The sequence below is a fragment of the Lolium perenne genome, chromosome 6 (genome assembly GCF_019359855.2).
Source record: "Lolium perenne isolate Kyuss_39 chromosome 6, Kyuss_2.0, whole genome shotgun sequence".
NCBI lineage: Eukaryota > Viridiplantae > Streptophyta > Magnoliopsida > Poales > Poaceae > Lolium > Lolium perenne.
This window is the reverse complement of record NC_067249.2, coordinates 20979788-20993808: the sequence shown is the minus strand read 5'-3', so window position 1 is coordinate 20993808 and position 14021 is coordinate 20979788. Positions and strand designations below refer to the sequence as shown.

At 46.5% G+C, this 14021-nt stretch overlaps 1 protein-coding gene across 1 annotated transcript; it reads left to right on the top strand.

Annotated features, from left to right (window-relative positions):
* The first annotated feature begins 4209 nt into the window (after window positions 1-4209).
* Window positions 4210-7430, top strand: LOC139832048 (receptor-like protein EIX1). The gene is made up of 2 exons (XM_071821456.1): window positions 4210-5794; window positions 5830-7430. The coding sequence occupies exons 1-2, from the start codon at window positions 4330-4332 to the stop codon at window positions 7299-7301; spliced, it is 2937 nt and encodes a 978-aa protein (XP_071677557.1). The 5' UTR covers window positions 4210-4329; the 3' UTR covers window positions 7302-7430.
* The last annotated feature ends 6591 nt before the right edge of the window (window positions 7431-14021 follow it).

Sequence of the window (14021 nt, the reverse complement as noted above, 5' to 3'; positions counted from 1 at the left end):
GGAATGCAACAAGTTCCACACGGCGTATGAGCACGCGAGGCGGCTCCCCGTTAGTGGCATGGGTGTGAAGGACTTGGTATGATTCTTAACCTCAACTTATTCATCCGATGTTTGCACATATGTTTATCGTTGTTGTCTCGCTTTGCTCTAGGTGTGGCGAACTTTGGAATTCTACAAAGTCAACAATGGAGAGAAGACCTTTGCCTTCCCTCATTGTTGGAAGGAACTCCACGGCACCCCCAAGTTCCAGGAGGGGTACGAGGGCTACATGGCGACCTTGACTGGCAACAATCTCGCCAAAGATGCCACGGTCATTGACCTTGATGGTGGGCAGCCTTGCGGTAGCTCCGCTTCTCGTGCAAGTCGTCCACGCGGCCACAAGTCAACCAAAACCGACATGAAGCGTGATGCTTCGTCCATGCTATTGTATGGCACTTTGAAGGAGATGCATGCAGACAGAGAGGTGTCCACGGACAAGAGGGATGAGAGGAGGCGCCGGGAGAAAGAAGAGGACAGGAAGAAATTCTTTGATGTCCAGCAGAAGAAGCTTGAGATTGAAGAGGTCAAGGCCAAGACCAAAGCTAAAGAACTTGAGCTCAAAGAGAGAGAACTTGAGCTCATAGCAATGGCAAGGGCCAAAGAGGTGGAGTTGAAGGCGAAGGAAGTTGAGCTCAAACGCCAAGCCGAGGACAACCTCATCATGAACGCCGACTTGACCAACATGAGCGAGGCGAAGAGAGCTTGGTTCGAGAAGAGACAGAAGGAGATCCTCGAGCGCCCAAATTGAGTTTGACAATCTCAATTGTAATTTTTATATTTTTCTCAAACTATGGCACATTTTATTTGATTTATCATGGTACATTTGATAATATTTTATGGTATTTGATAATATTTTATGTTTATTATATATTATTCTATGTTTACGAGATATTATTCTATATCAAACTAAGGATCTGTGGCCAGAGGACCTATTTTCCAAAGAAATAGGCCAAATCCAAATAGCCAAATGGGTGGCCGCTGCGTTGGGCGCAGCGTGCGACCCAAACGGACGCGAGGCTCCGTCCGCGCGTCCGCTCGGGCACGCAAACGGTCCAAAACAGACGGCCCAGCGCGTCCATTTGGATCGCTCGATTGGAGATGCCCTTAGTGAACAGGGAAAACCTACACTGCCGCCAACTATGCGTAAAGCATAAAAAAAACGCCAACAGAAAAGGACGGCGCGGCAACGGCGCGTGTGGTCCTTCTAGTACCCTACCAATACTGCAGTTTTTCACCCACTACGGTGAGGTCTTCCAGGTCAACAAGAGAGTAATTGCCAGACAGTCACTGCTCTAAGAGCATCCCCACTCGTTGGCGCTCCCCACGCCCAAATCCGGCGAAATTTTCGTCCGGATTGGAGGAAGATTTGGCGTGGGGAGGAGTAGTTTCCCAGTCGTGTGCTCCCCAAGCGGCGTTTCTCGGGGAAAAAGAGGATGGCTCGGGGAATCCGGACGAAAGAGGAGACACGTGGGCGTGGGCGGTTGGTTTAGCTTCATCCGGAGTCCCCGAGCGCTCCCCGGGGGGCCGGGGATGGCGTGGGATCGCCGGATGAAAATAGGCCCAAATCCGGACCAAAACGAGGAACCAGGGGCGTGACTGGGCCGAATTTCGCCGTCCGGATGAAAAAAAGTGGCCGTGGGGAGCTCTGTGGGGAGACGAGTGGAGATGCTCTAACCAATTGACGACCCAACCAAATTTGTGGACGATTTCTGTGAACGGAATTGCTTCACACACGACAATCTCCATCCGATCTATGTACGATGCCTCCTCCCGGCGAAAGCACAGCTAATTAGTTCCTGCGCCCTTTGTCCAAAGTTCCACTCCAACCAACCCAAAAATCAAATCCCTTCCACGACTTCACATCCCTTCAGTAAGACCATCTTCAACGCGACGATCTAAATGGACGTGATGGACCGTCTGTTTTGCACTGTTTGGGTTGCCGCGTGGACAGGCGGATCTGGCTGTCGGTCTGTTTAGGTCGCGCACTGTGCCAACGCGCGGATGCACCCCAAAAGTCAAAGATAACAAAAATAATAATAAAAAAGGAAAACAAAAACAAATTAAATTTAAACTACAGTTCATTTAAACTTAGTCCTATTTTGGGCAATTTTTACACAAAAAAGCCCTATATGGGCTTTAAACTAAAAAAAAAGAAGGAAACCCTAGTCTAGGGTTTGGGACGAGGTGGCCGCCGGTGCGCCACCCTACTCCCAGTAGTAGTCGTCGTCGTCACCGTCGATGAGGACGATGGCCCCCGGCGGCGACGCGTTGTTCCGGCTGGACACGCCGGAGGGCGCCGGGGACTCCGGCCAGGGCGACCTGCGCCCTTTCCCCCTTGGCCTTCCTGGCCTCCTACTGGGTTTGATCGATCCTTGGGAGCGGAAAGTGATCCTTTGGGCAGTGTTTATTGAGACACGTAAAGTCGACACACATGCGAAGGACTTTCGTGTTTTTCTTCGGGACCAGCACTGGGTTAGCTACCCACGTAACCTCTGTATGTAGTTCTTTGATAAAACCAGCCTCTCTGAGTCGATTAATCTTTGACAGCATGGCTTTGCGGTTTGGTTCCGAAAACACCGCAAAGGTTGTTTGATTGGTCTCGCTATTGGATCCAAATTTAGGTGGTGCTCGGCAAGTTCCCTGGGTACTCCTGGCCTGTCAGCTGGACACCATGCGAAGATTTTCCAGTTCCCTGGGTTCTGGCCAGCTTGGTTCTCCAATTGCGTAGATCTGATGATATTTTGGATTCTGAACTTTGTCGGGTTTGGTGACACCATCATAGAGATTGGTGAAGACCTTTCCAACAGTGATGGATCTGTCGATGAAGTTGAAGCTGTCGATGTCGCTCGAGTCATCGCTTATATAGGAGTCCGCAGATGACTCGAAAGACATGTCGCTGAAGATCTTGGTGAGTTTTTCACTTGCCCTGGAGCTGATGAAGCGTGGCGATGAAGTTTTCTCGTCGCCTGACTTGATTGATGATGCTGAACTTGAAAAATCGGGATCGACCGCTGATAATCCCGACGAGATCGGAATTTCGAGACGATACGCTCCTTCTTTCTCGACGCGGAAGTGGAACTTTCCAAACGTCATCTCCATGGGCTCCTCCAGATACGCATATGCATCCAAACGGGAGGGCGGGTGAGGAACAAAATCAACGAGACCAGTTTCGATCTGTTTACCTCTGTCCATGGCGTTGCTTGCTACCGACGAAGTTGACGATCTTGAATGTGCCATCGAGATCAGATCCTTGACACCTCTAATTCCCACAGACGGCGCCAATTGACAAGGGATTAACCTATCAATACCTATGTATTGTAGACTAGGTTTTTAGTCGGAAGTAGAGGGCAAGTAGATCTCGAAGGTTTCAGCCGAAAAGTACTCGACAATGTAAAAACTAGGGTTGCGTGAAACAATGAATCGATCCTCTCTTTGTCCCTCGACTCCCCCTTATATAGGAGGCGGAGCCGAGAGATTTCGTAATACACAAGTTACAGAGTCCGGGAGGGTTTCTAACCCGTCCCGTAAAATTACAAGTGGTACTTCCTAATACAAATCTATCTTTCCTTAATAGTAACTTGGGCTTCCGAATCTTCTTTATTCTTCGAGTTATGTGGGTCTTCAGTAAACCCCGGGTACCATCTTCAGCAGGCCCATTGGGGATGCCTATGTCAGTCGGCGCGCCAAATTTTTTTGGAGTACCGACGCGTCACTGATCTACCACGGCGAGCAAGGCAGCGGCGGCGGAATCGGCACGGAATAGGGGTGGCGGCGGTGCTAGAGTGGAGGCGGAAATGGAGATGGGTGTGCGCGGTGAAATTTCAGGAGATCGTTGGTCTCAGGAGGTCGTTGGGTGCACGCGTCGACTATGCCTTTTGCCGCATGCTGGAATCCTGGAATGGAAACGCCATATTTGGTGTGTGTGATTGTGCAAAATACCGCTTAAAAAAATTTGCAACGATTTTATGCAAAAAAAATACAAAAAAATATTTAGCCCAGACCTGAAGCGTGTTTGCCTTTCATTGTCTCAGCGCGAGAAGATTCGCAGCTACGCAGGATCGTATGAGTATCGGACGGAATTCGTCTTGTGTATAGCAGGGCTCTTCTGTGAATCTCGTCCATAATTCCAACCGTGTGGAAAAGTCTTTCCGGCCAAGAAGAGAGTGACAAACCGACAATCACATTTGTCCAACTATTGTGTTGTGGTGGCTGGTAGCTCCCTACAAGATACATCACACATTTTTCTCCTTTGGCAGTTCATCATTCCGTAGAATTCTACTTACCATCACCATGATCTGGTTCGCTGTCCCCTCCATACGTGCCATGGCTGCAGCGAGCTTCCTCTTCCTAAACTTCCTTGCTACAACCTCCTCTATCAACGGCTCAAGCGAATCATCCAACGGGAGCTGCATCCCCGCCGAGAGGGCCGCGCTGCTTTCCTTCAAGGACGGCATCACGAGTGACCCGGGTAATCGCCTGGTGTCGTGGCAGCAAGAACACCATGACTGCTGCCAGTGGAGCGGCGTCACCTGCAGCAGCCGGACAGGCCACGTCATCAAGCTCGACCTCCGCAACCGTTCTCCGCCAGTGGGTGAATTCAATGGTCCTGATGAACAGCACTCGCTGGTTGGACAGGTATCTTCTTCGCTGCTTGCTCTCCGACATTGTCTCAGGCATCTAGACCTGAGCGGGAATATTTTCCTTGGAGATGAAATGGGTATGCCGAGATTTCTGGGCTCACTCCAGAGTTTGACGTATCTCAACCTCTCCTTCATGGGTTTCTATGGTAGAGTGCCTCCTCAGCTAGGCAACCTCTCCAAATTGGAACAACTTGACATGCTGGGCGACTTATCACATCCTTCTCCTCTATACTCAAACGACATATCTTGGGTAGACGGTCTTCGCTCGCTAGAGCATCTTAACATGGGCTCTGTCAACCTTAGTGGAGCAGTTCACTGGTTCCATACGGTTAACGCCCTTCCTAATCTGGCAGTATTGGTTCTCCGTTTCTGTAGCCTTAATGCTCCATCATCACTTGTACACCACAACCTTACAGTTCTCGAGGAACTTGACCTCTCATATAACTCTTTGAACAGTCCAGCAGCACCCAACTGGTTCTGGGATCTAACTAGCCTCAGGAGCCTACGCTTATGGGGTTGTGAATTATCAGGTACATTTCCTGACGAGTTGGGCAACTTGACCTTGTTAGAAACCTTTGACATTTCATATAACAACATCAAGGGGATGATACCAGGAACACTGCAAAATATGTGTAATCTAAGGTCTCTAAATCTCAGCTTCAACAATATCGGCGGGGACATAGCAGAGGTTGTACATCGGATACCCAATTGTTCTTGGAAGAATTTGCAAGAGCTGAATATGAAGAGTGCCAACATCACTGGCACAACATTACAATTTGTGTCAAACCTAAGTAGCTTAATTCGGCTTGAAATCAGTGGCAACCATTTGAGCGGTTCAGTGCCTGTGGAGATTGGCACACTTAGAAATTTGACAGTCTTAGACCTCGGCAACAACAGCTTGAGGGGTGTAATATCAGAAGTTCATCTTGCTGGTTTGATGAATTTAAAGATCATTGACTTATCTCATAATTATTTGGAATTCACTATTGGCTCGCATTGGGTACCTCAATTCAACTTGGTTTGGGCATCGATGTCAGCTTGTCATTTGGGTCCCCAGTTTCCTAAGTGGTTTCAACGACAAGAGAGAATCATGTACCTTGATATTTCAAACACAGGTCTACTTATTGTCAAAAAAAAAAAAAAAACACAGGTCTACTTGGTAGGATTCCAGATTGGTTTTGGACTACTTTTTCTAAGGCTGAATATTTAGACATCTCTTTGAACAAACTTAGCGGCGAGTTGCCACTCAGTCTGGACTTCATGTCAATGATTGCACTCTGTATGCAGTCAAATCTATTGACTGGTTTGGTACCCAAGTTACCAAGAACAATTGAGGTATTGGACATCTCCAAAAACACTTTAAATGGGTTTGCACCAAATTTCCAAGCTCCACATTTGCAGTTTGCAATTCTGTTTTCCAACTGTATATCCGGGACTATTCCGACATCAATATGTACATTACAAGAACTGATGGTCTTAGATCTTTCCAACAATTTGCTTACGATGGAACTTCCTGATTGTGGGAGAAAAGAGTTGACACAATGGAACCCATCTAGCAACAACTCTCCAAGAGTCAACTCCATGAATTATTTCACTACTCTCCTTCTAAGCAACAACAGTCTTTCAGGTGGATTTCCTTTGTTTGTACTACAATGTCCGAATCTTATTTTCCTTGACCTGACTCGAAATAAATTCACTGGAGAGTTACCTGGTTGGATCAGTGAAGTTGTGCCAAATTTGGTTGTTTTAAGGCTAGGATCGAATAACTTTTCTGGTCACATTCCAATTGAAATACTGGGACTTGGCAATGTTAGTATTCTGGATCTATCCAATAATAACTTTTCTGGAGCAATACCACAATATCTAGAAAACTTGAAAGCTTTGACTACTTCTCATAGTATATTAGCTGATAATCCTTTTGAAGAAATATATTATGACAAGTTTGGATTCACAATTACTGGACTATATGATGATAGCTTCTCGGTGGTGATAAAAGGCCAAGTGCTTGACTATGGAGAGAATACTATATTTTTGAGAAGCATTGATTTATCATGCAATAGTTTAGTGGGAGAAATCCCAAAGGAACTAAGCTCCCTTGTCGGTCTCATAAATTTGAACTTGTCATCAAACTTGTTGAGTGGAAATATCCCAAATAAGATTGGCAACCTTCGATCGTTGGAGTCTCTTGATCTCTCAAAGAACAAACTTGATGGTGAAATTCCTCAGGGATTGTCAGATTTGACATACTTGAGCTATCTAAATTTATCATACAACAATCTATCGGGAAGAATACCCACCGGACATCAACTAGATGTCCTCAAGACAAATGATCTAGCTTCTATGTACATTGGCAATCCTGGTCTTTGCGGACATCCAATTCCAAGGCAATGTCATGGTCCCCCTGGAGATCTGCCAACTAACAGTGATCCATCTCAAATGGATTTCCTTCTAGGATCAATTGTTGGTTTGGTGGCAGGAGCTTGGATGGTATTTTGTGGACTTGTCTTTAAGAAAAGATGGAGGTATGCTTATTTCGGGCTACTTGACAAGCTATATGACAGGTTGTATGTCATCTCTATTGTTACTTGGCGGAAATGGTTCAGGAACACGGACGTAAATTAGACAAGAACTACAGGGTATGTTGCTCTATGGAAAGATACTACTACTTGAATAAGGGTATGAAGAACTTCTGGTTATATTGTATTGTCAAGCACTTTGTCATTCAGATGTTCAAATAGCTATGCCACGTAAGAGATTTTGTACTGCAGGTGTGCACATTATATTGTAGATGCGCACGGTTTTTTCCTTTCCTTCGTTTTATCTTTGGCATTTTAATCGGTGTTACTGGCTTCCTGCCGGTTGCCTTCCAAAAATTTCCTGTCGCTTCCGGTTTGTGTGGATGCCTTCCTTTTTTTGGCAGGTGAATGTCCGGTTTATTCTACTACCTCCGGTCTATCACGCTGATACGTCCCTGTTTCCGTGTAATCCGCTCGGTCAAAACGGTGCGGCCCAATGGCCTCACAAATTTAATAGAGTAAAATACATCAAAGGTCACTGGACTTGACCCCCTTACTCACCTTGGTCACTATACTATGAAATACATAATTTACGGTTACTGAATACGTTTGAGTGTTTCATCTACGGTCACTGAAGCTTGTAGAGCCATGTATCTCCTCCCGTGTCACTCAGTTGACCAGTCTCCAGCATTGCATTTTTTGCAAAAGAAAAGCCCCTCAATCATGTGTTTATATTCAAAGTCTAGGGGCATAGCGGTAGTCAGACTAATCGGTGGGGCCCACTAGTCAGGGTCACCACCCACCTTCTTCCTTCTCTCTTTTCCCCTCTCCCTACCCGACTCCGCGTCTCCGGTGCTCCTTTGGCCGGAGGAATCGAGGAGAGATGGTCCTCTCCCTTGTCCCCTGCCACGAAAAAGCGGAGAGCAGCCACGCTCGGCTCCCGATTCCCCTGCTTCCGGCTCCCCTCCCCTGCATCCGCCATGCCACGCCGGTGCTCCTTTGGCCGTCTCCAAGCTCGGCATCCGGCTACCGCAGCACCCGAGCGCGTCCTCCTCCCCAAAGCTCGAGCACGTCCCCGAGGCCACCTCCTCCTTCCGCCAATGACCATCATCGGTGACCTTTTCCAAGATTGGGTGTGTCGCCTGAGCCGGGCGGCCGCCACATGGAATCGCCGCATCCGCGGGCGCCTCTTCCTCTGCTTCAACCTTTTCCAAGATTGGGTGTGTCGCCTGAGCCGGCCTCACTCCAAAATTGTTTTAATGATGTGAATAGATTAGTTCGTGTGAATACATGTGATGTTTAGAATAGCCCATGAATTGCTTGGTGATTGTATCCTCGTATTCGTGTATAGACGCTAGTACCGGAGAATACCAGGAAGAGGAAGGATTCTACCCAGAAGAGGAAGAGCACTTTGATCACCTCAAACACCAAGGCAAGCTAACACCAATGCAAGCTCTATTGTGGCAAGCTAATATTCTTGCAAAGTGCAAAGCCCCTTGGGGCAAGGCACCATGATTTTTACCTTTCTTACCATAAGCCTATCCCAAGTTTCTACCTTACAAGTTTTTACTTGTTTATTCAAAGAGTTGCTTTTATAGTTAACTTTGGTCAAAGTTAAAGAAGGTTACTAGAGTAGTTAATTTAGTCTCAAGCTAGCCAAGCAAGATTAGCACCCCTCATGATTAGTGCTATTGCTAAGTATTAAAACTTAACTACTCTAGATGGGAACATGTGACTTTGAACTGAATTTGAAACCTTGGAATGATGAGTCATTCCATTGAATGATTTTTGAAGGTGAATATGACCAAGAGAAGATGGGGATTTTTGATATAAAACTGATATTGGTTTGAATGCGATACCTTTCCAATATTTAGTACCCCCACAATACCTGATTATGGGTAGGGCTTAACTGGAAATTTATGCCTCTTAGTATGGGTTCCCTCTGAACACACATCATAGGGGTTATGCCGAGGCTGCCTCCGTTGTTGAGAAATGATGTGAATTGAGGTGAATTGTACGGCCAAGCCCTGTGCAGTTCCCAGGTTGACAGTTGGTCTTCACTGGGAGGCCAAGCTCATGGGGAGAGGTGCTCATACTAGGATTTGTAAGTGAAAGGTTATGGTTGATGATCCGCGTACTGTGTTACGATGATTCGGGGTTATCCCGACGGATGAAATCAAATGTTGTGGCACAAGTGTGCAACCTCTGCAGAGTGTAAATCTATTCGAATAGCCGTGTCCACGGTTACGGACGGTTGGAAAGGCCATACAGTGTCCGATGTCAAATCTTTGAAAATGATGGTGAAGTGAATGGTGAATTGGTGACTTGACTTTGAATCACAACAATGTTGTGGGAATGACACTAATGTTCCCACTTGAGTTAGTTAGCACATGAATAAGTCTTTTCTCAAATACTTGTGAACTAAAATTGGCTTTATGCAAATAAACTAGAGCTTAGCACCCCCTTACTATAATTGTTAGTACTTACATTAGTATTAGTTTGCGAGTACTTTAAAGTACTCACGGCTGTGTCCCTGGCTATTCAAATGGCCAGACTATGAAGAGGAGCAGAACTATCAAGATGACGGCAACCAAGATGTCTACGACAACTAGAGAATCTTCTGACGTCAGACGTTGGCCTGTGGACTAGAGAGTCCCTTTATCTTTACGCTTCCGCTATGAACTGGTGTATGTTCGTTGATTAGTAAATCAACTATTTGTGTAATATTGGATCATGTGATCTATTTGTAAGACGACTATGGTATGTAATGAATGATGACTTATGATATTCAACTGTTATGTCTCGCAACAACATTATTCCTGGGATTGCGATGTATGGCATAACAGGCATCTGGACTTAAAAATCCGGGTGTTGACAAGTTGGTATCAGAGCCATTGTTTGACCTTAGGAGACCCTAGTTAGAATGGACGTCTGAAAAACTTAGTTTCAAAATGAAGTGAATATTTGTGAAAACTTATTCTCACTCTTATCTTTGAGACCTTTTTCAAGAAAATGAGAAATCTATGCTCTACCTTTCGTGGTGATTCTACATAAAATTTTGCACACTTGACCGCTTCATTAATTTACTTATCCTAATTGCTCACAGATGGAGTACCAATGGGAGTTCCATCAGCTTGGTCACGGAGGCGACCTAAGGTTCGAAAAGGATTTGAAGCAACTAGTGGAATATCTAGGACACCCGTATCTCGAGTTCTTCGGAATACCCCTCAACAACCACTCCGGAGAACCACCTCGGTGGGAAGTTTCTACTGATCTAAGAAGAAAGCTTGGAGCCCCGGTATGGGAAACCATCTGGTTTTCTGTAACGGGAAACACTTGGAAGGAAGGACTAGTCAGAGCCATGCAAGAAGCAATTTCCCGTCTGTGTGGACAAAATGAGAACAAGATCAAGAACACTCGCTTCATCTACTACCCAAGACATGACTCCATGGGAAGATCGATGACCATGCCACCACACACGGAGATGAACCCCTATGTAGCGCACTAGGACTTCAGGCGGTACAAAACCCGCAGGGATTTGGACAACGCCCTCGCCTCTCGCCAAGCACATTACTCGTGAAGACTAAGAATTCCACCCCGAAGAGGAGTATCACCCCAGTGTGAGTTGTATCAGGATCCCCTTGTATCGTAGAGCGAATGAATGGTTCTTCAAACCAACGGTGTGTTAGATTTGTAATGTGTGATGTTTGGTATGAATGAAAAAGTGTTGTTGGTTTTACCCATGATACGTCTCCGACGTATCGATAATTTCTTATGTTCCATGCCCCATTATTGATGATATCTACATGTTTTATGCACACTTTATGTCATATTTATGTGTTTTCCGGAACTAACCTATTGACGAGATGCCGAAGGGCCAGTTGCTGTTTTCTGCTGTTTTTGGTTTCAGAAATCCTACTAAGGAAATATTCTCGGAATCGGACGAAATCAACGCCCAGCATCTTAGAATCCCCGGAAGCATCCAGAACACCCGAGAGTCGCCAGAGGGGGGCCACAGGCCCACCAGATGATAGGGCGGCGTGGCCCAGGCCCTGGCCGCGCCACCCTAGCGTGTCACCGCCTCGTTGACCTTCTGACGCCGCCTCTTCGCCTATTTAAGCCCCCTCGACCTAAAACTTCGATACGAAAAAGCCACGGTACGAGAAACCTTCCAGAGCCGCCGCCATCGCGAAGCCAAGATCTGGGGGACAGGAGTCTCTGTTCCGGCACGCCGCCGGGACGGGGAAGTGCCCCCGGAAGGCTCCTCCATCGACACCACCGCCATCTTCATCAACGCTGCTGTCTCCCATGAGGAGGGAGTAGTTCTCCATCGAGGCTCGGGGCCGTACCGGTAGCTATGTAGTTAATCTCTCTCCTATGTACTTCAATACAATAATCTCATGAGCTGCCTTACATGATTGAGATTCATATGAGCTTTGTATCACTATTCATCTATGTGCTACTCTAGTGATGTTATTAAAGTAGTTTATTCCTCCTGCACGGTGTAATGGTGACAGTGTGTGCATCGTGTAGTACTTGGCGTGAGCTATGATTGTGATCTCTTGTAGATTATGAAGTTAACTATTGCTATGATAGTATTGATGTGATCTATTCCTCCTTTCGTAGTGTGAAGGTGACAGTGTGCATGCTATGTTAGTACTTGGTTTGGTTATGTTGATCTGTCATGCACTCTAAGGTTATTTAAACATGAACATTGAATATTGTGGAGCTTGTTAACTCCGGCATTGAGGGTTCGTGTAATCCTACACAGTTAGTGGTGTTCATCATCCAACAAGAGGGTGTAGAGTCTAGCATCTATCTATTTATTCTGTTATGTGATCAATGTTGAGAGTGTCCACTAGTGAAAGTATGATCCCTAGGCCTTGTTCCTAAATACTGCTATCGCTGCTTGTTTACTGTTTTACTGCATCTTTACTTCCTGCAATATTAATACCATCAACTGCACGCCAGCAAGCACTTTTCTGGCGCCGTTACTACTGCTCATATTCATTCATACCACTTGTATTTTACTATCTCTTCGCCGAACTAGTGCACCTATTAGGTGTGTTGGGGACACAAGAGACTTCTTGCTTTGTGGTTGCAGGGTTGCATGAGAGGGATATCTTTGACCTCTTCCTCCCTGAGATCGATAAACCTTGGGTGATCCACTTAAGGGAAACTTGTTGTTGTTCTACAAACCTCTGCTCTTGGAGGCCCAACACTGTCTACAAGAATAGAAGCACCCGTAGACATCAACCCCCTCAACACTACTCAAATTTTCAAGTTTTGAACTTCGTGAACTTTAATTCAAACAAACCGTAGAAATTTCCCTCTTATCTTATCATCCACTCCGATGTTCAGATGGCCCCACCAACCCGCAGCGCCAACCAAGACGCCATGATGCAGATGCTAGAGATGATGATGGCAGACCGAGAAGCCGAGAGAGCTGAACGCCAGGCCAACATTGCTGCACTGCAGCAGATTGCTCAGAACAACAACGGCCATGGAAACCACGACCACCCTGGGTCAAAACTGAAGAACTTTCAAAACACCAACCCACCTATTTTCAGCAAGACCGAAGAGCCCCTCGATGCTGATGACTGGCTCCAGACAATGGAGAACAACCTCGAGGTTGCACATGTTGAAGCCACAAAGAAAGTACTCTTCGCCACCCACTACCTGTCAGGACCTGCAAGAGCCTGGTGGACAAGCGCCCGCGCAATGAATGCTGGACAGATGATGACCTGGGAAGACTTCAAGCTGAAGTTTAGCAAGTACCATGTGCCCCAAGGACTGATCAAGATGATGAGAGACGAGTTCCGCGAACTCAAGCAAGGCAGAATGTCTGCGGTAGAATACCGCGACAGATTCCTTACTCTGTCAAGGTACGCCCCGGACGAAACCGACACCAATGAGAAGCGGAAGGAAAGATTTCTGAATGGACTCCACGACGAGATGCAGACTGTACTGGTCAACATTCCCTTTGCTGACTTAGAAGCCCTTGTGGACTCCGCCATCCAGATGGGAGGGAAGCTTCACCAAGCCAACGAGAACCGCAAGCGCCGGATGATGAACCAGCATGGGTCCAGCAATACCCAGAAGTACCGCAACAACTCATCGGGAGGATTTACTCCAAAATACAACAAGCCCCCTGCCCAGACTTACCGCCCCAAACTACACCAATAACCAAGGGGGACCCCCGAAGCCCGGAGGCAACAACAACAACAACAATCACAACAACACCACCAACCCCAACAGCAACAACAACAACGGGAACAACAACAACAACACTGGCCCTAGGACTGGAAGCAACGCCATCCCCGTCGCCAACAAGGACAAGGCCACCATCACTTGTTATGAGTGTGGAGTGGTTGGGCATTACTCCAATGAGTGCCCCAAGAGACTCGCCAAGATTGCCGCCAACACCGCTGCACCTGCTCAGAACCAACGCCGCTTTGCCGCAAGAAAGAACCAGAACAACAACGGCCGCTTCTACAACATGACCGCCACAGAAGCCCAAGAAGCACCTCAGGCCATGCCAAGTATGTCTTCCTGTTAAATCATATCGCCCAATCTCTCTTAGTAACCTAACTTTTCTTAAAATCTCGGGACGAGATTTGTTTAAGGGGGAAGGGTTTGTAACACCCCAAATTTCAAAACAAAGAGAGAATGAATTTCCTTTTTCCAAAAATGAGAACCAACAAAAACTTTTCCCACATAGAGTGCTATGCATAGTGCTCATACCTTTTACTTGTGTTTTTGCCATGATGAGTGTTTTTATGCTTATGTGATAAACCCTAAAACCTTAAAGTGATCAAGTGAAGAT

Excerpts from the sequence above, each read along its gene's own strand:
- LOC139832048 (XM_071821456.1), top strand. The coding sequence starts at position 4,330 with ATGATCTGGTTCGCTGTCCCCTCCATACGTGCCATGGCTGCAGCGAGC. Across the intron at positions 5,795-5,829 it reads CCTTGATATTTCAAACACAG|GTCTACTTGGTAGGATTCCA; the intron begins GTCTACTTATTG and ends AAAAAAACACAG.